Source organism: Abrus precatorius, unplaced genomic scaffold, assembly GCF_003935025.1.
Source record: "Abrus precatorius isolate BTA unplaced genomic scaffold, Abrus_2018 Scaffold2, whole genome shotgun sequence".
NCBI lineage: Eukaryota > Viridiplantae > Streptophyta > Magnoliopsida > Fabales > Fabaceae > Abrus > Abrus precatorius.
Genome location: NW_020874362.1, coordinates 4,661,796 through 4,685,921, shown reverse-complemented (window position 1 = coordinate 4,685,921; position 24,126 = coordinate 4,661,796). Strand labels below are relative to the sequence as shown.

Here is a 24,126-nt window from a genome sequence, read left to right as displayed (position 1 = left end):
AAAGATTTTTCAAAAGTACCAAAACCTTTTAGTGATTTACTTGTCAACGATGCTAACTTTGTGGTTAATCATTCTTGTTTACATGCATTTTCTGTTTGAAAAGAGAAACTTATTTCTACTCTTATTCTTGCAAAACCTGATTGGAATTTACCTTTTGAATTAATGTGTGATGCAAGTGATAGTGCAGAAGGTGTTGTTCTAGGATAGAGAAAGGATAGAAAACTGCATATCATTTATTATTCCAGCAAAGTCTTAAATTCTGTACAAGTAAATTACACAACTACTGACAAGGAACTCCTTGCCATTGTGTTTGCTTTTGATAAATTTAGATCATATTTAATGGGATCCAAAGTCATAGTCTATATTGATCATTCTGCCCTCAAATATTTGTTGTCTAAACAGGATGCCAAGCCAAGATTATTGAGATGGATTTTTGATGAACCCATATTTTTACTGATATTTTAGCATAATTCTAACTCATTTGATAAAGAAAATATATGAAGAAAGCAGAAAAACTCAGAAAAAGAGAATGATTTGAAGTTTTCTTTCAATTTATAGTTATTTTAGAAATTGTGAAATTTCAGCTTAGAAATTAAGTTTTTGATCTTATTTTTGAAGGAATAATTCGAGCAAGGTTCATGGAAATAGAGGCTTGATGAAAAGGAAGAGGAAAGTAGCAAGTCTGGACTCCAAAACACAAGAACAAGGAAATGAAGGCTGTACGTAATCACTATTGTCAATGAAAGTGATAACTCCAGAGCTCAAAGAAGAAGTAAAACATGAGCGTTACCACTTTTTCCAGGAAAAGTGAGAGTTCCAGAGAAGCCTCAGACTCAGCATGCTCTGCGTTATCACTTTTATCATTAAAAGTGAGCGTTCCAGAGAGGCAAAATATTAGGATGCTCTGCGTTACCACTCTTATCATTGAAAGTGATCGTTTCAGAGAGCCTTCAACTTGGCGAGTTGCGCGTAGTCACTTTTATTCATAAAAGTGATCACGCGCAACCACTTGACCTGTACGTCAACACTTTTATCAGTAAGAGTGATAGTTCCAGAGAGCTCTCAATTCAACAAAGTTGCGTGTGACCACTTTTTCTCATAAAAGTGTTAACTCGCAACCAATCAACCTTCTGCGTAGCTACTATTTTTGAGGAAAGTGATAACGCTCAAATTTGGAAAATTCTATAAATACCAGAAACGCTCAGATATTTAGGGATTCTGTTCATTTTCAGTTTTGTTAGTTAGATTCTCATTGGAGAGAGTGAGAGAGAGGATTGGGGAGTCGAATCTCGGAGCTTCACAAAGAGACATTGGAGTGGAGCTTGTTGCCATGGTGATTATGAGTTTCTTCTTCTCTTCTTCTTGTTTCTCTTTCTCTGCTTCCATGTCTGTGTAATTCTTTGTAGTTAGGAGTTTATGGAACTTGAATTGATGTATTGATTGGATTCTTGCTTTTGAAATTCGAGTATTTGGATTAATTGAGTTGTTAATTCTATACTTTACCTAATCTTTGAATGGGAATTCATTTGATTAACCTTAGAGGAACATTTGCTAATGGGAATTGGAAAAAGATTTGTCGTCAACCTTCATCAAAATATGCAGAAAAATTTATGTAGTCTAGGATGCAAGCCTAGGTCGTCTCCCATGAATCATTGGACGAGTGACCAAATATCAAACATGTAGTGTGCAATGTATTTAGAAAGCAAGTAAAAAGGGGGGTTTTGTGATTTCAAGTTCAATCAACTTAAGCAGAAAATTAAATTGCAAAGTTCAATCGATAAAATGTAGTAACCCCTAGTTCATTCATATAAACTCTATCCCTATTCCTCTCAAGATTTAATACTTTTCCTTTCCTCCCGGAATTAGGTTGATTTAACAAGCGAAAATCAACCTTATGTTTTCATATGAATTAAGCAATCCAATGAACTCCAATCTCTCATTCCTTGATTACGCAATCTTGGAATTAAACAAGAATTAAGCAATTCAAATTTAGAATTTCCTTAAAACGGATTAGGGTTCATTACGCAATGCTTCCCTCATTCAACCATTAATTCAATTCAAGAGTTTGGGAGGAAGAAATTCATGGAAGAAAAAGATTTGCATTAACATTCAAAAAACCAAGAATTCAAGAATCTATATGAACTCACTAGAGATTACAAGAAAATTAACCCTCCATGAGGATGGGTCTCACAATTACAAAATGAAAGTAAAGAGAAATCAATAACATCAATACAAAAATCAAAGAGAAGTAAGGAGAAAATGTTAATTAAACCCTAGGTTGGACCCTTGGCTGTCACCCAAGGCCACCCTAGGCTCTCCAAGAGTATCCTAAAATTTGTGGTATATATGAGAGAAAAAGTTCTACAAAAGTCCCCCTACCCTAAATGGTAAAAATCCATATATAGAAAAGTTGACGCCTTCAGAGTAGTTACTCTCGTTCATGACAGTGAACACTCTCGATCATAGTAATTACTATTGTTTACAAGAGTAAACACGCGCGAGCATAGTGATTACTATCGTTCACAAGAGTAAACACGCGCAGGGTCCTGAACTCTGGAGCTCTCTGGAGTGTTTACTATCGTTTCTGAGAGTAAACACGCGCAGGTCTGGGTGCTTCCTTTGGTTTTGGAGTGATCATTATTGCTTCTGAAAGTGGTTACTCTGGCCTGCCCTCTAGATCTAGCTTGCTGTAGTGTCCACTTTCACTTCTGAAAGTGATCACTTTCAACTCAAAATTTCTCAAAGGCTAAAAATTCATGGAAAAAGTCTAGAAATTCCTGCACAATTATTCAAATGATCAAAATTGCAAACTATATCTATGTAAATTAATGTAAATTAACCAAAAATTAAGAAACCTATGATAGTTGGCCAAAATGATATTTTTGTGTTATTTACACTTCCTAAGTTTACTTTTTTTATTAAGAAACATCAAAATGACAAGTAAAAATCCAATAAAAAGTGGATTCATCAATAGGTATACTTAATTCTGCAATCGTAATGTTCTAAGTCTGAATGCAAACATGAAATTGAACTTCACCTAAGGGATTAGGGTGGTTTAGTTGCTTGTTAGGGTCAATGAGTTAAGGGATTAACCTTTGGCTATTAATATGCGAAACTGATTGTCAATTAACCAAGTTCTTGAATGTTTAGAGGCTTAATTGAATTAATATTGACATTCTTGTGAAGTAAATTCCTAACTATTCTTCATTCCTATCTCAATCCATTACAACTTTTATACTCTATTTTTACTGCAAATTAATTCTTCGTATTGTTCTGGTTTATTGCTATTACAGATTACAAATCTCATTCCAAATTTGTATGGCTCAAATGGTTGTAATTCTGTGAATTGATACTTGAAATCTAAATTCCCTGTGGAGATGATATTCTATTCTTAAAAATTACTCATTACTTACTGCAATCCTAGTGCACTTGCTAGTGTTAGATTGTAAACAACAAGTTTTTGGTGTCGTTGCTGGAGAATTTTGAATTTCAATATCATTAGTAGCAGAAAAATAGCTAGATTGAGTATTTTGTTTTGTTGAATTTCTGCAGTGTTAGATCAAATTTAGAATTGTTTGTTTGCAGTTAGTGTAACAAGTTAATTCTGTATTAGTGTAGTTCTAATTTCTAATCAACTTAATATTGTTAGAAGTAGATAGCATATATACTGCAAGTTAGTTCAGTTTTCTATTTTCTTTCTATTAGTTTTATAGTATTTATTGTGTATGCGAGGTAGAAATAAAAACAAATCAACTCTAGTCTTTGATCCTGATATAGACATAACCTTAAGGAGAATAAGAAGAGAGACTAGACTGGAAAACTTCATAGATTCTGATAATGAATTAGAGGTTGTCCCTGCTCCAAAGAATAAGAACACTCCTAAAGGAAAAAGAATACCTACACCTTTGAGGCAACCAGAGCAAGAAATGGCAGACCAAAACAAGAATAGAACCTTAGGGGATTATGCAATTCCTAATTTGCAAGGCTTTAATTCTTCTATAATCAGGCCAACTATCCAAGTCAATCATTTTGAGATTAAACCTGCCTTATTACACTTAGTTCAACAGGATCAGTTCTCAGGAGGAAATTCTGATGACCCTAACCTACATATCTCAAATTTTTTACAACTATGCGACACAATTAGGATAAATGGGGTCAGTGAAGAAGCAATTAGACTGAGATTGTTCCCTTTTTCCTTGAGAGACAGAGGTAAGTGCTGGCTTTAAGCTCAGCCATAGGGCAGCATTTCTACATGGGCAGATTTGGTGAACAAATTTCTGATTAAGTATTGTCCTCCTTCAAAAGCTGCAAAAATCAGAGGGGAGATTACATCCTTTGTTCAGCAAAATGGAGAGCCTTTGTATGAGGCATGGGAAAGATACAAAGAGTTATTAAGGAAGTGTCCTCATCACTGCGTACCTGAATGGATGCAGCTTGAAACATTCTATAATGAAATGATTGCTGCAACCAAAACTATGATTGACGCAGCAGCTAGAGGATCACTAAGTTCAAAAACATTGGAGGAAGCTCAACAGATTATTGAAATGATGGCATCTTCCATGTACCAACATGTGAATGAAAGGCAAGCTGCAAGGAGAGGAGGATATGATGTAAAATCCACAGAAGCCATGTTTACTCAAAATCAACTTCAGAATCAACAAATTTCTGAACAGCTTGCTACCTTGACTCAACAAATAAGTAACATGCAGACTGGTGTGGTCCAAAATTCACAATTGAGTTGTGATTTCTGTGGTGGCAACCATGTGAATGGAGCTTATGATCCCACAGTTATAGAGCAACCTGATCAAGTCAACTATATGGGCAATTATCAAAGGCCACAACAACCATATACACCTGGTTTCCAGCCAAATAACAATAGAGGACAATAGTTTTCCAAGTGGAATCCATAGAATTCTAATGCAAGAGGAAATACAGCTACTGCAACCTTCCAAAGTGCAGCTCCTCAAGTCCAGCAACAATATTTTCAAGGAAGTTCTTCTGCACAATTTCAGAAAAACCAAGGGTATTCAAATTCAAGACCCTTGAGTGAGAAACTGAATGGAATCGAAGAAACACTACTGCAGTTCATGAAGATGACAGAAACAAATTTTAAAAATCAAGAAGTTCTATAAAGAAGCTAGAAACACAAATTAGGCAGTTGGCTGAGCAACTGGCCAATAGAGATGAAGGAAGGTTTCCTAGCAGCACAATAGTGAAAAAAAGGAGCAATGCCAAGCCATAACCACTCGAAGTGGAGCAGTGGTTTCCAGCCCAAGAAAGAAAAATGAAGTCACCAATTCGAAGGATGAAAGTGAGCTGAAACAAGAAGATTTTGAAAGTGGGAAATACACTATGCTTAAGAGGGGAGAAGAAGAAGAAAACTGCAGTAACAAGCAAGAAAAGAGGGGAAAGAAGCAGAGATTTAAGCAGGTCTGCAAGCCTATTAATGAAGAGCAGTACAAGAGATTACCTTTTCCAAAAAGAGTGCAAGATCCTAGACAAGAAAAGCAGTTTGAAAGGTTCATTGATGTGTTCAAGAACTCCAAATTAATATACCATTTGCAGAGGCATTAGAACAAATGCTTTCATATGCAAAGTTTATGAAAGAGCTCTTGTCTAAAAATAGGAAGCTGGACATGGAAAAAGGGGTACCACTCACTGAAGAGTGCAGTGCCATTTTGTAGAGAAAACTGCCTTAAAAGTTGAAAGATCTAGGGTCATTCAGCATACCCTGCTCCATTGGAAATTGCACAGTTGGAAAAGTTTTGTGTGACTTGAGAGCCAACATAAATTTGATGCCTTTAGCCATTATGAAGAAGCTGGGAATTGAGGAGGTGAAGTCAACTGGGATTACATTACAATTGGCTGACAGATCATATACATATCCTTATGGAGTAGTGGAAGATCTTTTAGTCAAAGTGGACAAATTTATATTCCCTGCAGACTTTGTTATACTAGATATGGAGGTAGATGCTGATATCCCTCTCATTCTAGGAAGACCATTCTTAGCAACAGGGAGAGCATTGATAGATGTGTAGAAAGGTGAATTGATGTTGAGAGTACAAGAGGAGAAAGTCATTTTTAATGTATTTGAGGCCATAAAACACCCAAATGATGATATGAGCTGCATCAAGATTGATGTAATAGATGTTATGATACCACTTTCTTTTGAAAAAAATGATGAAAGTGCAGTCCTGGAAAGCACATTAGTTGCAGCAAAATATAATATTCATGAAGAGCAAGACGAGAAAGTGAAATACTGCATTCTGCAATTAGAATGCCTTCCATGTATGAACAATGAAATAAATCAACTCAAGGAAGAACTACATCAAGAAGAAGAAAAAAAAAAAGAGTCCAAAGTGGAGCTCAAACAATTACCCTCTCATTTGAGATATGCGTTTCTTAAAGAAGGACACAACAAACCTGTAATAATAAATAGCAATCTGCAGAAAGACCAAGAAGAAAAACTCTTGAGAGTGTAAAGAAAACACAAATCTGCACTAGGATGGCAGATTTCAGATTTAAAAGGTATAGATCCATCTTTCTGCATGCACAGAATTTTATTTGAGGAGAATTGTAAGCCTGTTGTCCAACCTCAAAGAAGACTCAACCCAACTATGAAAGAGGTAGTGAGGCAAGAAGTGATTAAACTACTTGATGCAGGAGTTATTTATCCAATTTTAGATTGTTCATGGGTAAGTCTGGTTCATGTGGTGCCTAAGAAGGAGGTATAACTGTTATTCCAAATGAAAAAATGAATTAATACCTACTAGGACAGTAATCGGATGGAGAATATGCATAGATTATAGGAAGTTGAATGATGCATCAAGGAAAGATCATTTTCCTCTTCCATTTGCTGACCAAATGCTGGAAATCTCGGCTGGATGAAAGTTGCCCTCAAAGTAGCCACTTTTAGAAGCAAAAGTGGCAACTACAGCAAGTCTGGGCATTAAAAGCACCAGAGTAGCTACTATCAAGCCCAAAAGTGGCAACTCCAGAAGCTCTAGGGATGCTGATTTTGAAGCATTCCTGCGCGTGGCCACTATTGGCTCTCATAGTAGCCACGCGCACCAAAGTAGCTACTATCAAGCCCAAAAGTGGCAACTTCAGAAGCTCCAGGACGCTGATTTTGAAGCACTCCTGCGCGTGGCCACTATTGGCTCTCATAGTAGCCACGCGCACCAAAGTAGCCACTTTCAGCACAAATAATGGCAACTCCAGAGAAGTGGCAACCCTTTCATTCTGCGCGTGGACACTTTCAAGGCCTAAAGTGGACACTTTCAAAGGCAAAAGTGGACACTTTGGTGACATGTCATCCACTATAAATAGATTTTAGGAATTAGGGTACGGGACTTTTGACACTTTACACAATTTTTCTTTGTCAAATTGGGATAATTTCTTACGACATTGGAGTCTTGGGTGACAGCCAAGGGTCCTCTATAGGTTTTAATTTCCAATTTCTCTTTGGATTTTTGTTGAATTTACATTAATGTTGTTTACGTTCTTGCATTTCTTTCTCTCATTTGTGAAGCCCATCCATATGGAGGGCTAAACTTTCTTGTAATTCCTAGTCAATGCACATGAATCTTGAATTCTTGGGATTAATTGCAATACAAATCTTTCTTTCCTTGAACTTATTAACCCCAATCTCTGAATGAAATGGAATTTGCATGAAGGGAACATTGCTTAATGAACCCTAATTTACCTAACGAAATTCTAAATTAAAATTGCTTAATTTTGATTAATCCTTGAAGTTGCTTAATCTTAGGGATAGAGATTGGAGCCCATTAAGATGCTTAATTTTGATTGGGATGTTAAAGTTAGTCTTCGCTTGTTAGATTAACTTAATTCAAGGGGAAGAAAGGGGATTATTGAATCATTTGAAAGAATAATGATGGAACTCATTGCTTGACTAGGGATTACTCTTTTTAATTGATTGAATTTCATTAAATTTACATTTCGTTCTTGATTAAAATCCAGAAATTGACAAACCTCCCCCCAATTTACTTGCTTTAAAATACATGTTTACACTTGTTCGATGTATGTTCCCAACCAAAAATTCCTTGGAGACGACCTAGGGTAACACCCTAGTACTGCATTCATTTCTTTGCATATTTGATGAGGATTAACGACAATCTTTTGCATGACAAATAGCTAAAATTTGTTTCATCAACATCTCAGATTTAAAAGGTATAAATCCATCCTTTTGTAAGCACAGAATTTTATTTGAAGAAAATTTTAAACCAGTTGTGCAGCCTCAAAGAAGATTAAACCCTGCTATGAAGGAAGTGGTAAGGAAGGAAGTCATTAAACTATTAGATGCAGGGATCATATATTCTATTTCAGACAGCAATTGGGTAAGTCCTGTGCAAGTGGTACCTAAAAAGGGTGAAATGAGTTGATACCCACAAGGACTATCCCAGGATGGAGGATGTGTATAGATTATAGAAAGCTGAATGATGCAACCAAATAAGATCATTTTCCTCTACCTTCTGCAGACCAAATGCTAGAAAGGTTAGCTGGACATGCATTTTACTGCTTTTTAGATGGATATTCTAGCTATAACCAAATTGCTGTAGATCCAATTGATCAAGAAAAAATTGCTTTTACTTGTCCCTTTGGAATATTTGCATATAAAAGAATGCCTTTTGGGCTGTGTATGCTCCAGCTACATTTCAAAGGTGCATGTTAGCTATTTTTTCTGACTTGGTTGAGAAAATAATTGAGGTATTCATGGACGATTTTTCTGTTTTTGGGAATTCATTTGATGATTATTTATCTAATTTGTCCATTGTTTTGCAGAGATGTCAAGACACCAACTTGGTATTGAATTGGGAGAAATGTCACTTTATGGTGCAAGAAGGAATAGTGCTTGGCCATAAGATTTCAATTAGAGGGGTGGAGGTTGATCAAGCTAAAATAGAAGTGATTAGTAAATTACCTCCACCTGTGAATGTGAAAGGAATTAGAAGTTTCTTAGGCCATGCTGGGTTTTATAGGAGGTTCATTAAAGATTTTTCTAAAATTGTCAAACCTCTTAGTGACTTGCTTGTAAAGGATGCAGCATTTGTATTTGATGAATCTTGTATGCATGTTTTTACTGTTTTAAAAGAAAAACTAATTTCTGCTCCAATTCTTGTTAAACCTGACTGGACTGTACAATTTGAGCTAATGTGTGATGCAAGTGACAATGCAGTGGGTGCTATATTAGGATAAAGAAAAGATAAAAGACTACATGTGATTTACTATGCTAGTAGAGTCCTAAACTCTGCACAGATTAATTACACAACCACTGAAAAAGAGGTTCTTGCTATAGTATTTACTTTTGATAAATTCAGGTCTTATTTAGTAGGGTCCAAGGTTGTGGTATATACTGACCATGCTGCTCTGAAATATTTGTTTTCTAAGTAGGATGCTAAACCAAGACTGCTGAGATGGATTCTACTACTTCAAGAATTTGAGTTAGAAATTCGAGATAAGAAAGGAAAAGAGAATGGTGTTACGTGACCATCTATCCAGAATTCCATTGGACACAATGCCATTAGATTACTTGGATATTAATGAAGAATTTCCAAATGAAAAGCTACTAACTGTAGATGAATTACCTTGGTTTGCTGATATAGCAAATTTTAAGGCCACTCAGCAATTCCAAAGAGAATGAATTGGCAGCAAGGAAAGAAATTTCTTCATGACAGCAAGTTCTATATTTGGGAAGATCCTCATCTATTCAAAATTAGAGTAGATGGCATTTTGAGAAGATGTATTTCACAGAAAGAACAAGCTGATATCCTATGGCATTGTCACAATTCAGATTATGGAGGCCATCATGATGGATCAAGAACAGGTGCCAAAGTATTACAAGCTAGATTTTTCTGGCCTACATTGTTCAGAGATGCAAAAATTTATGTAGAAAACTGTGATAAATGCCAAAGAGTTGGTAACATTTCCAGAAGACATGAGATGCCTTTAAACAATATCTTGGAGGTGAAACTGTTTGATGTATGGGGAATAGACTTTATGAGACCCTTTCCAACTTCTTTTTCTCATGAATACATACTTGTGGCAGTAGATTATGTGTCTAAATGGGTGGAAGCTATACCAACTAGAACAAATGAAGTCAAAGTGGTGATTTCCTTCATAAAGAAAAACATTTTTCCAAGATTTGGAGTGCCAAGAATTCTAATTAGTGATGGAGGATCACACTTCTGCAATAAATACCTTGATAATGTTCTGGATAAGTATGGAGTAAAACACAGAGTAACAACTCCTTATCATCCTCAAACAAGTGGACAAGTGGAAATTTCAAACAGAGAAATTAAGAAGATCTTAGAGAAAGTAGTAAGTAACTCAAGAAAAGATTGGTCAAGGAAGCTTGATGATACATTATGGGCATACAGAACTGCATTCAAAACACCAATTGGTATGTCACCATATCAATTAGTGTTTGGGAAATCATGTCATCTTCCTGTTGAACTTGAACATAGAGCATATCAATTTTGATTCAACCAAGGCTGGAGAAAAGAGAGTGCTACAGCTACATGAACTGGAGGAATTCAGACAATTTGCATATGAAAATGCAAAACTGTATAAAGAAAGGACTAAAAGAATACATGACAAATTAATCCTGCAGAGAGAATTCAAACCACGGCAGCTAGTTCTACTATTCAACTCTAGATTGAAGTTGTTCCCTGGAAAAATCAAGTCTAGATGGTCAGGACCTTTTATGGTAAAGGAAGTATCTCCCTTTGGTGCTGTGTTACTTGAAGATCAGAGAGAAGGGAGAAAGTTTAAAGTCAATGGCCAAAGACTGAAGATTTACAATGGAGGAGAATTCAATAGGAACACCTTTTGCATTAACTTGGTTTCTCAGCAGTGAGGAACATTTAACGTCAAGCTAGTGACGTTAAAAGAGCGCTTTGTGAGAGGCAACTCACATTTCTGAACCATTTTTACTCTATTTGCATTTTACTTAAACTTTTGTTAATTCTTTATTACAATTTCTGCAATTTTCTGATTTTAGATTCTGTTTTATTTGTTTTAGGAATAATGTGTTAATTTAATGAAGGCTTATGTTGTGGATGCATAAATGAGATGATTGAAATTGAATGCATGAGGTAATTAAGTTTCTAAGGAGCTTTGAATAACAAAAGGAGTCACTATTTTGCAGAAAAGTGATCACGTAGAGCTTTAATTACAGTGTTCCATTCTGAACAATCACTTTTGCTGATGAAAGTGATCACGCAGAGGAGCAAGGAACGACACCCTTATCTGGAACAATCACTTTTGCTGATGAAAGTGAACACGCAGAACCCTTTGAAAGACACCCTTCTCTGGAACAATCACTTTTCCCAGTGAAAGTAACCACGCCCAGGCTTAAATAGAGGTAATGTGATGCGCGTAGTTACTTTGTCCAATAATAGTGATCACGCACATGAGTAAGGTATAGTTACAAGTCAAGGTTGATGCGCGTTACCACTTTTTCTAGGAATAGTAATCACGCAGAAGGATACTACCTGCGCGTGATCACTTTTTCCAAAAAAAGTGAACACGCGCAGCTCATTTCAAATTACTCAATGCAAAGCCCTCTGGAACGTTCACTATTTCTAGCAATAGTGAACATGCGCATACTATTTACCCTCAAAGTGTTCACTTTTGTCAGCAATAGTGAACACGCACACAGCATCATCTCTACAGCTTCCATTTTTTTTAGAAAAAAGTGGCCACGTGCAGTAAGCGTGTCCATTAAAATGCATAAAACGAACAACACAAAGCCATTTTCAAAATCTCAAATCTTCATTTCTTCATCTCATTTCTCAAATTCTTGATCTTTCTGACTTTTTGCTGAACGAAATTTGTTTCTAAACAATCAATTGAAGTTCATTCTGCACATTTCTCCAAATCCAGGTCAGTATTCTACTTCTTTGATTTAGAAATTAGGGTTCTTCATTTTGCAGAATTGTGGAAAACACTGAGTAATGAAAAAATTGAAATTTTCTTGTTAATAACTAATCTGAATATGCAATTACAAGGCAATGTAGAGTAATTCTCACTTCAATTGATAGATTTTTAGATGGAAAAAGACCTACATTGACAGATTGCATGAGTTAACCTTAGCACTTAAAGTGAAAAATAGTTAGAAAGAAATTTCTACATAAATATAACTCTTGAACTCTAGCATTTTGCATTCAAAATCATGAATATCTGAGTTTAAATGCTTCAAGGAACCATATTCTGCATTGTTATGATATTCTTATGTTCTGCATTATTCATATTCTGTTATTCTGAAATTGAAAATGTCCTGCATTGCATTGCATTCATGTCTTTCAGTATATTGAAATATTCTTTTTATGCAGGAAATTTTAAAAATGGTAAGGACATCAGACAACACTCCAGTTGGCTCTTCTAAAGGTACTCCTAGAACAAAGAAAGGAAGATTAGCAGGAGCCTCTTCATCAAGGCCAAACCCTCAACATGATCCAAGGTTCAAGAGCATAGCTCATGAGAATTATTTCAGAGCTAATATCTTGAGAAGAAAGATTGTCCAAGATAGAGCAATTAAGATAGCTGAAGACCATTATCCAGAATACAAGGAGGAAATTCAGAAAAGAGAATGGGAATCCTTTTGCATGATGGCTGGCATTGGCTGGAGAGACATTACACAGGAATTTTATGCCAATGCCATGAGATTCAAGGGAGATCAGTTGCCTAAATACCATTCAATAGTCAAGGGGACGACAGTTGATTTTTCTGCTGCTAACATCAATAGAGTCCTTCCTCAACATTAAGACTCAAAAACAACCTAAGCAGCAAGACTTTAAAGCATTCAGGGATGCTGAAGACAAGGACTATGTTCAAGTCCTTAAGAGGATTGGGAAACCAGCGACCACTTGGGAACTGAATCTATCAGAAAAGCCCAAATGCATCACAACCAAGAACCTTTTGCCCTTTGCAAAAGTGTGGAGCACCTTTATTTTGAGTTCATTCATGCCTGTTAGGCATAGCTTCACTCTAGTAGTGTAGAGAGCTAAACTCCTATATGCTATAGTCAATAATTTTTATATAGATGTAGGAGAAGTGATTAATGGATGCATTCTGGACATCCTCAAGAGAAAAAGAGATTCTCTAGCTTTCCCTTCGTTAATAACTGTTCCTTGTGAGGATGCAGGTATTGAAATTGGAGATTATCAAATCAAAATTAGAGTTGCACCTCCAATTACAGTAGCTATGGTGAAGGAGATTTATGCTACTGTCTCTTGCACATCAGCAGCTCCAATTCCCTTCCAGTTCAAAAGAGAGAATCCAACCACAATGAAGGAGAAGATAGCCTTCATGGCTGAAAGACAAAACTCCTTATTTGAGAGGCAGAATAAGTTGCACAGCAGTATGAAGACTAGCATTATGCCCTTGGAAGGTGTTCTCATGAACATTGGTCAAAAGATAGGCATGACCAAAGAAGACTTGTACCACACTCCAAATCAAGCAGAGAATGCCCAATGCCTGAGGTCAGCTGTCTTCAAAGACCTCCCCATCTACAGAACTCATTTTCCTCCACCAGCAGCTACTGCAGAAGAGGAAGAAGCAGAGGAAGAAGATGATAATTTGGAAGATGAGGATGATGATGAAGATGAAGAGTAGATTAGGAATTTAAATTTCTGTCATTATTTTAATTTTTGTAAAAAGATTGTAATTAGAATTTCAGACTTTTGAGTGTTGTAATTACATTTTAGTTTTATTTTGGTTATGAACAATTCTGTTTTAAATATCTACTAGCTTTGAATTTTATTGAATTTTTATTTGATAATTGATGGACAACTTGTGCTGTTTTTGTGCAGACCATGCTCTCAAACTCTGAACAAGAAGCGCATGGAATGATTGAAATATGCACAGCTACCATGAAAGGGGGTTTAATTTTGTACCTCTATTTTCATGTGTATAGCTTACATTTTGCATAAAATATTCACAAGTTAGAAAAATATTAAACTGCATTAGATTTTGTTTTCTTAATAAATAAACCTAATTTTCACCTGATTGAAATTCTGATTGTTGAATTACATATGTTGTTTTTCCCATTCTTAACATGATTGTCATACTTGTATATTAAAAAAATAAAGTAGTCTTGCCATTTTATTCATGCAAATTTTTGAAGTAAATAGTGAACTGAATTGATGAATATTATCCATTTACTTCCTTGGTAAGACTTGAACCTTTTCATTCATTGATGTGTGACTGATCTCAAATTCTGATTCACTCTCTAGAACTTGCTTTGTTTCTTAACTGAATATGCTGTTTTGCACTAATCACATAAAGGATGGAGGCCATTATTCAGATTTACCTAGTGAGCCAAATATATTACCTTTCATTCTTGAATGTCCTAGTTAGCCCCTTTGAGCTGATAGCCTTTCTTTGATCAACCTCAATACAAGCTTTTCTAGAAAAATCATTTTACCTATTCAAATAGAAAAGAGGCAAATTGAGTTGAATCAAAGATAAGTTTTAAAACTAAGTTTGGGGTAACATCATGTTTCTAGTGCATTACTTAAGGACAAGTAATGTTCTAAGTTTGGGGTAGAAAAGGATTGAGAAAAGAATTGAAATGAAATAAGAAAGTAAGAAAAAGTCATGCAGAGAAAATATGAAAAAGAAGTAAAAAGCTACAAGTAAAAATAGAAAAATGAAAAAGAAGTAAAAAGAAATCAGCAAATCAAAAAGGAAAAGAAAATTGGTAGATAATTCTGCAAAAATTTAAATTGTGATTGAAAGTTGATTAAGAATAGAAACAGTTGATGCAGCCCTTACTAAGTTTAAAAGCTTATCTACTCAATTTGCATCTTTTTCTGTTTGAAATTAGCTGCATTGATATCCTGAATTCACTGAAATCATACCTATCCCTGAGCCTTAATATTACCTAAAAAGTCCTCTTGATATGTGATTAATTGTAAATTTGCAAAGGAGGTAAAGAATATAGGCAAGCTTATGGCAGAGTTTGATGAATTTGGTGATGATGAGAGCAAACACAAGCTTAAACACTGATTGAGTTAGAGAACCACTTTCTGAGAGCTGTGATAATATTTCTAAACTCTGTTTGCATGTAGCTTTAATGATTTGCTTGATTGAAATGAATGAGATTGTGCAGCAAACAGATAATTCAAGTGTGACTATCATGATGAAGAATTGGTGAATGACTTAGTGAGAAAATAATTAGAATGCATTGAAGTAAAATGGATTTTTAATCTGAATTTTTTTGAAAAATGTAAAAAAAATTTGGATTTCAATTAATAAGAATTTACACCCTTGATATGTCCTAATTTGCTTGAGGACAAGCAAAAATTCAAGTTTGGGATAGTGATGAATCCATATTTTACTAGTATTTTACAATATTTTTTAGTGCAATTAATAAACAAAACATGCTAGAAATAGTAGAAAACCCTTAAAAAAATAATAAAATGTTGCATGTCACTTTTAAACATAGTTATTTTAAAATTCATTGATTTTCTATGTAAAGAGTGACAATTCAAGTATGCTTTTGTAGGGAATTCTGAGCTAAGTTCATGAGGATTGGATGATCAAAGGAAAAATAGAAGAAAATTAGCAAAAAAATTGGAGGAAAGAAGTTGATAATTGAAGAACAGCCTCTGAGTGATTACTTTCGCTGGTGAAAGTGATCACTCCAGAACCATAAAATGAAGAAGAGTTTCTGCTTAATCACTTTTGCTGGCAAAAGTGATCGTTCCAGAGAGGTTTGATGAAACGATGTTTTGCTACTCGTTATGCACAAAGATTGTCGTTAATCCTCATCAAATATGCAAAGAAATGAATGCAATACTAGGGTGTTATCCTAGGTCGTCTCCAAGGAATTTTTGGTTGGGAACATACATCGAACAAGTGTAAACATATATTTTAAAGCAAATAAATTGGGGGGAGGTTTGTCAATTTTCAGATTTTAATCAAGAGCGAAATGTAAACTAGTGAAATTCAATCAATTAGGAAGAGTAATCCCTAGTCAATCAATGAGTTTTATCCCAATTCTTTCAAATGATTCAATAATCCCCTTTTCTTCCCTTGAATTAAGTTAATCTAACAAGCGAAAATTAACTTTAGCATCCCAATTAAAATTAAGCATCTTAATGGGCTCCAATTTCTATCCCTAAGATTAAGCAATCTCAAAGATTAATCAAAATTAAGCAATTTTGGATTAGAATTTAGTTTGGGTAATTTAGGGTTCATTAAGCAATGTTCCCCTCATGTAAAATTCATTTCATTCAGAGATTGGGGTTAATAAATCCAAGGAAAGAAAGAGTAATATTGCCATTAAACCCAAGAATTCATAAACCATGTGAGTTGACTAGGAATTACCAGAAAATTTAGCCCTCCATATGGATGGGCTTCACAAATGAAAGAAGGGAATGCAGAAAAGTAAACAACATTAATGTAGAATCAATGGAAATTAAAACCTATAATGGATCCCTGGCTGTCACCCAAGATTCCAAAGCTCTGGCAAGAAAAATATCCTAATTTTGCAAAATGAATGAAAGAAAAATAAAAGTCCAAGCTCCCGTACCCTAATTCCTAAAATCTATTTATAGTGGAGGACATGTCAGCAAAGTGCCCACTTTTGCTTTGAAAGTGTCCACTTTGACTCTTGAGAGTGTCCACGCGCATATACGTGGTTTGCAAGTTCTCTAGAGTTGCCACTTTTCATGCTGAAAATAGCTACTTTGGATGCGCGTAGCCACTATGAAAGACAATAGTGTCCACGCGCAAATTGCTTCTCAAGTGGCGTCCCTGGAGCTTTTTGGAGTTGCTACTATGAAGGTTGACAGTGGCTACTTTGGATGCGCGTAGCCACTATGAAAGGCAATAGTGTCCACGCGTAAATTGCTTCCCAAACGGCGTCCCTGGAGCTTTCTGGAGTTGCTACTATGAAGGTTGAAAGTAGTTACTTTGGACCCTTAAAGCCCAGACTTGCTGTAGTTGCTACTTTTGCTCCTGAAAGTGGCTACTTTGGGGTCAACTTTCGTCCAAGGGCCAAGATTTCTCAAAATTAGCTTGGGGACTCTGGAAAATCATCAAGATAATTAAAATTGCAATCTATATCTATGTAATTAAATGAAAATTAACCAAAAATTAATAAACCTATGATATTTACTCAAAATGTGATTTCTGTATTATTTACACTATCTAAGTCCATTTTTTCTATCAAGGAGCACCAAAAAGGCAAGTAAAAATATAATAAAAAGTGGATTCATCAAGGTTACATTGAGAAGAGCTTCTGCGTAATCACTTTTTCTGGAAAAAGTGAGCGTTCCAGAGAGCACTATTATCCACAAAAATGAACACGCGCAAGAAGGTAGTCTCTGCGTGTTCATTATTTCTAGCAGAAGTGAACACGCGCATGACATTAGTAAGGGAAGCTTCTGCGTGGCTACTATTTTCAACAAAAGTGAACACTTTGAAGGGTGCGTGGCTACTATCACCAGTAAAAGTGATCACGCCAGCATAGCGGGAATTCTATAAAAGACAGTTAGCTCAGGGAAAAAAAAAGAAATTTTTGGTTCATTTTTCATTCTCTGTTTTGTTTTTGTTGTGGAGAGAGTCAGAGAGGGAGATTGAGGACGAACACCAAGCTTCATTTCTTGAGGGATCAGATTGGAGATTGGCTTGAAGATGTTTCTTCTTTGTTCATTCTCTTCTTCTCTTCTCTTCTCTTCTCTTTTTGTAATGTTTGCTTAAACTCTTTGTGGTTAGGAACTGTGAATCTGAAATAGAAATGTTGAATTGATTTTGGATCTGAACTTTGAGTTTCAGATTGGATTGAGTGATTGATTCTGCTGTTAAAGTAGTGATTGAATGGAAATTTGATCAACTAATCATAGAGGAACTCTTATCAATGGGAATTGAATTTTTTTCTCAGATCTGAATTAATTGCCAAGGTTATTGGTTTCTTAGGGATAAGATATCTTAATCTTGCAATCTTTTGGTTTCTCAAACTTAATGCAGCATTTGATTGGATTAGATCTAAGGGATTAGAGTGATTTGATTAGATGCTAGATTCATTGAGGCAAGGGATTGTCCTTTGATTAATATAACGTAAAACTGATTGTCATTCCATCTAAATGCTTGAAAGTTCAGAACTTTATTGATTCAATGTTGAAGTTTTGGTGAAACAATTTCCTAACTACTCTTTCTACATCTGTTTACTATATACTTTTATGCTAACTATTCTGTTTTACTTTCTAATTTCATTTTTGATACATTCATACCAAATCCATCTGAAATTTGTAAAGCTCAACTAATTGTGATCTTGTAAAGTGGTAATTGCGAACTTTATTCCCTGAGGATGATACTTGGAACTCAATTTGATTCTAAGATTTTTTATAACTTGCTACAACAACACTAGTACACTTGCTAGTCAGTTTTCTTACAGTGTAACAGCAGTTGTAAAAGTAACACTCATTTGATAAGAAAAATATATAAAGAAAGCAGAAAAACTCAGAAAAAGAGAATGAATTGAAGTTTTCTTTCAATTTGTAGTTATCTTAGCAATTGTGAAATTTTTGCTTAGGAATTAAGTTTTTAATCTTGTTTTTGTAGAAATAATCTGAGCAAGGTTCATGAGAATGGAAGTATAATGCAAAGGAAGAGCAAAAGTAGCAAGTTTGGACTCCAAAACACAAGAACAAGGAAATGCAGGCTGGGCGTGATCACTATTATCAGTGAAAGTGATCACTCCAGAGCTCAAAGAAGAAGTGAAGCCTGGGCGTTACCACTTTTGCCAGGTAAAGTGAGAGTTCTAGAGAAACCTCAGACTCAGCATGCTCAGCGTTATCACTTTTATCATTAAAAGTGAGCGTTCTAGAGAGGCAAAATATCAGGAAAGCTCCGCGTAATCACTATTGTCATCGAAAGTGATCGTTCCAGAGAGCCTTTAACTTGGCGAGTTGTGCGTAGTCACTTTTATTCATAAAAGTGATAACGCGCAACTACTTGAGCTTTACAGTGACACTTTTATCAGCAAGAGTGATAGTTCCAGAGAGCTCTCAATCCAGCAAAGTTGCGCGTAGCCACTTTTTCTCATAAAAGTGTTAACGCGGAACCAACTAACCTTCTGCGTAGCTACTATTTTTGAGGAAAGTGATAACGCGCAAATCTGGGAATCTTTATAAATACCAGAAGCGCTCAAATTTTCGAGGATTCAATTTTATTTTTTTGTTTTTCTGTTAGATTGTCGTTGAGAGGGATTGAGAGAGAAGATTGGGGTCAAGTCTTGAAGCTTCCACAAAGAAGAATCGGATTGAAGCTTTCGGCCATGGCTTCTTGGAGTTTTTCTCCTTCTTCTTCTTCTTCTTTCTCTTTCTCTTCTCCTATGTCTGAGTAGTTTTCTTGTAGTTAGGGGTTTATGGAACTTGAATTGATGTATTGATTTGATTCTTACTTCTTCAATTCGAGTATTTGGATTAATTAAGTTGTTAATTCTGCACTTTTACATAATCTTTGAATGGAAATTCATTTAATTAACCTTGGAGGAACATTTGCCAATGGGAATTGGATTTGATTCTCTGATCTGAATGAACAACCAGAATTAGGGGTTTCTTAGGGATAAGTACACTTAATTCTGCAATCCTAATGTTCCAAGTCTTAATGCAACATGAAATTGAACTTCACCTAAGGGATTAGGGTGGTTTAGTTACTTGTTAGGGTCAATAAGTTAAGGAATTAACCTTTGGCTATTAAAATGCAAAACCGATTGTTAATTAACCAAGTTCTTGAATTTTCAGAAGCATAATTGAATTAATATTGACATTCTTGTGAAGTAAATTCCTAACTACCTTTCAATCCATTTCTAATCTCACATTGCATTCATTGATCTATTTTCTGCACGTTCTTCTTTACTCTTAATTGCTTTGGTTTATTGCTTTCGTATGTTACAACTCTTCTCCCAAATTCGATGGCTCAAATGGTTACAATTTAGTGAATTGATACTTGAAATATAAATTCCCTATGGAGACGATATCCTATTCTTAAAAATTACCCATTACTTGCTGCAATCCTAGTGCACTTGCTAGTGTTTAGATTGCAAACAACACAAGACATCAAACACGAAATACTTAGTGATCAAACTGGAAATTAGGAATGATTATTGAAGAAAACAAACAACAAATCATAGAGGACAACACGATGAACAGCAGATTAATACTACAACAATGCAAAAACAAATCAATTACAGAATGCAAAAACGAGTCTCAGGATCAATTACACAAGAACAAAGTTTGGAAACTAACACAGAACATAATAAACAACAAAATGCATAAATGTTTAAACACAGAATCACAGAATCAGTTAGTGCATGTGATGAAATAAAAACAAAATGACTTATGTCCCCAGGAACGGTGCTATTTTGATAACCACGTCACAATGGTATCAAACAAGCTAGATTTTCTCAACAATTTTGCAATATAAGGAGCAAACCTAGGTCATCTCGCAAGGACATAAAATGCATTTTGCTTTCGGTTCCATCATACAGTTTACAGTTAGCTTGGGGGAGGATTTGTTTTGAATTTAATTGTAAATAACAGAAGAAGAATAAAGAACAATTCCAACAAAATATGAACTTCAACGAATTCAAGATCTCAATCCCTACAATGCAATTCTCATTGTTCACACGAATACAATTCCAATGAAATTCCAATCAACACTAATTCAATTTGACATTAATACTTTGAAATCTAAATTTAGATTATGAATTTCATCAAAACAAGAACCGTAATCGCAAATCCAACATTCTAACGAAATTCAGAACAATTGATTGATTGAATTGAATTAGGTGAATTCAATTATTTCAAATTAGAAATTAACTCATTCTCTGCTTAGGATACAAACAAAAATTCAATATCATGAAAAACTTAATTAACCTAATCAGAAAAGAGAAAAAGGAAGAAATTCGATAGATTTTGTTCAATTCCGAGTAGTGTAGCTCCAAATATGGTCTTTGCAAGAAACTGTGTCAAAACAAGAAATTATGGCGGGAATTAAGAAAGATTTACATTTAAATCCTACATGACTTACCAACACAAATCTAAATTAATACATCAAAATAGTACACTAATGAGAATCAATTAAACCAAATACATGGAGAGAAAGATTTACTAAAATATGACTATCAACATAGCCCACGTTTTATCCACAATATACGGTACATAGCCTTCATTCATTCACAATATCATTAATTCGCCAATCAATGGCATTCAATCACACACAATCACCCCCACGGGGCCTAACTGTTCTAGCACACATCACATTGCACACCAATTTCCATTCAACACGCAATTTTACTCCCTATCTCAGCCACATTGCATTAATTAACAAAACACATAAGAATTACAACACATTTGAGATAGGTATAGTCTCCCCCTACCTTGGATTGACGACTCACACACTAAATCTACCAAGAAATGCTTCCCTCATGGATTTCATCCTAAACACATGGAGAAACTCCATGAGAACCACAGGAAACTCAGAAATGGAGAAAAGGGGATGAGAAATAGAACCCTAACCATTAAAACTCACCTCCAAGTGTTCTGCACACGGATTCAACCTTCAATCAAGATCCCGAACGGCTTTGGAGGCAATTAATCGGTGGAATAGGGCTTTGGGTATGAGAGGATCCAAGGGATTTCGAAGGGAGAGGGAGAGATAACCCTCCCCGAGCCCTAACCCCCTTAAAATCCTTTTCTGGTCGTGACACTCTCGCTACACGCCTTCACGCTGCAGCGAAAATATCAGACGAAACTGCACTCTGATTTCTGCAGAATCTCGCTACAACTAGACTGGACTTAGAAATGCACTCCAAATTGTCGCTCTGTCGCTACAGCGAGACGTCTCTCGCTACAGTGAGATGGCGACAGTTTTAGTCCTTTTTCTCAGGCCCTCTCACTACAGCGAGAATCCTCTCGCTGCAGCGAGAACAGCCCAGTATCACGCCCTGTACTTAGGCACTTAGCCCATTTCAGCCCTATCCAATCATGCATACACACATCTATATACTTAGTACACATAAACATCATTATCAAGTAAATCAACACACACACACACATATATATATATATACACACACACACACATATGCATTTAGATTATATAAATAACAATAATTAATATTACCGAAATTCAGGATGTTACAGCCATAAAGGCAGTTGCACACCAATTGCATCTGTTGAGATTCCAGAGGTATTTAAACTACAGTAAATCATCATTTACCTTTTAATGTTTAATGCTTTTGATTTAATTTTTGCGTAATATAACAAACTTTTATTTGTAGGGTGATCATGACTGTATGCTATACTTGAACAAACCTTTTCGTGTGGTTACAAGAGGTAGAGTATATCATACAGTGGCTGGGGACTCCTTAAATAATATGACTCTTCGTCCAAAGCATGGTAAGGTTTCTATAGGGGTAGTGCAACGACATAAGGAGGACTCTGCACTGCCTGTCCCAAATGAACAAGCAAACTTGTATTCCCTGAGAGATGTCATTGGTACTTATGTTGCTTGGCCATTGTCCCTAATCAATTTAAGACCCAAGGTATGTAAACGTGTTTCTTTATAGTTCTTATTGCTAGATGTTACAATTAAAAGGGTTTGTTCTTTTCAGGTTGCCCCTTCATCAGGTAAAGGGTTAGGGAAAGAGACAAGCTACTCAAAAGAGTCCATTGCTGGTCCATCCAGTAAAGGTAGCACTGGTTGTGTGTCATCAGAGATTTTGAAGTTGGCAGAAGCCCAAGGTGCTGCATACTTGGATATGATGAAGTTGTTTGTAAGAAGTGATCAAACCATTGATACAGCTACAATTCAACTGACAAGTGAGCAATGGGGTAAAGAGTTTTGTGACATTGTGGGGAAGGAAAACATCATAGAGGTCATACATCGACATTGGTTAAGTGCCTCTACCATTAACTTTTACATACGGTACATTAATTTTCAAATTATATAATTCATAGTCAATTTATAACTTTTATAACCTTTATTTAATAATGTTCAATTCTACTTTTGCAAAACAAGATATTTGTGTGAAGCTTATTTGCATGGGATAATGGCAAATAGATTCTCATTTATATCTCTGTATGAAATGGACGAAGCGCTCAATCCAAACCAACATCAACATATAGCTGAAATGTTGAAGCGTCATATGGGTGAGGATCACTTGATTTTTGCACCTTATAATGTTGGATAAGTCATTGAGACTCTGCTTTATGTTTTATAATTTAGCATATAACTTTTAAACTTAGTAATCTTAAAATGATATTTATACTCGTGGTAGGCAACATTGGGTCTTGGTTGCCATCAATACTGCTGACGAGACTATCTATTATATGGACCCTCTACGCAAGCAGCTGAAGTTCAAAACACACATGTAAAACCTATTTAATAAGTAAGCATTCATTTATGTCAACCAACTATGATTAATGTTAAGTGGTTCAAATGTATCTAATTTCTTTGACTCACAACTTTTAGTGCTCTTGTCATGTATCGAGCAGAGAGGAGAGTGCAGCCCTCTAGTACAAAAATGAGTCAAACAAAATGGGTCACTTTGCAGGTAAGACTATATCATATCTCATGTTTTTAATTTTCAGCTAAATCGTAAATGCATTGTATTTCATTCTTAGTTAATGCTGTTTTATTTGATTTTTATCTTCCACACAGTGTCCTAAGCAAACAAATAATGATGATTGTAGATATTATGTGTGTCTATTCATTGGGGATGCTTTGCACCATGGACAAACTGTAATCCCAGTAAATGTAATAATCTTACACATTCTAATTCGTTTGCTATATGCTTATTATTTCACTTAATTAATTAAGCTTTGTTTTCCCTGTCCTTGTATTTCAGTGCTTTCCAGAGGTGCAGATGTCAACTTTTCTTGACAACAAAATTTTTCAATTGCAAAAGAAGTGGTATTCATATATGTACCATAGATATTTAAAGGAGACATTAAGCACAATAGATTATTAGTGTTCTTTTACAATATTTAGACAATTTTCTTTCAAGGCTAGGCAAAATGTGTAAATATGAGACTCTGATTGATTGTAATCTGTATATGTGAGTTGTAATTGAATAATACAATGTGCAAT

The 24,126-nt window shown here is 35.3% G+C and overlaps 1 protein-coding gene and 1 non-coding gene across 2 annotated transcripts; one reads left to right on the top strand and one right to left on the bottom strand.

The window, feature by feature from the left end:
• Window positions 1–4,310: 4,310 nt before the first annotated feature.
• On the bottom strand, window positions 4,311–4,417 carry LOC113860484. Its single transcript, XR_003503935.1, has one exon. It is a non-coding gene; the product is annotated as a small nucleolar RNA R71 (small nucleolar RNA).
• Window positions 4,418–13,224: 8,807 nt separating this feature from the next.
• Window positions 13,225–23,227, top strand: LOC113859338. Its single transcript, XM_027492142.1, has 5 exons — window positions 13,225–13,502; window positions 22,179–22,224; window positions 22,316–22,579; window positions 22,649–22,962; window positions 23,056–23,227. The coding sequence occupies exons 1-5, from the start codon at window positions 13,225–13,227 to the stop codon at window positions 23,225–23,227; spliced, it is 1,074 nt and encodes a 357-aa protein (XP_027347943.1).
• Window positions 23,228–24,126: the final 899 nt, after the last annotated feature.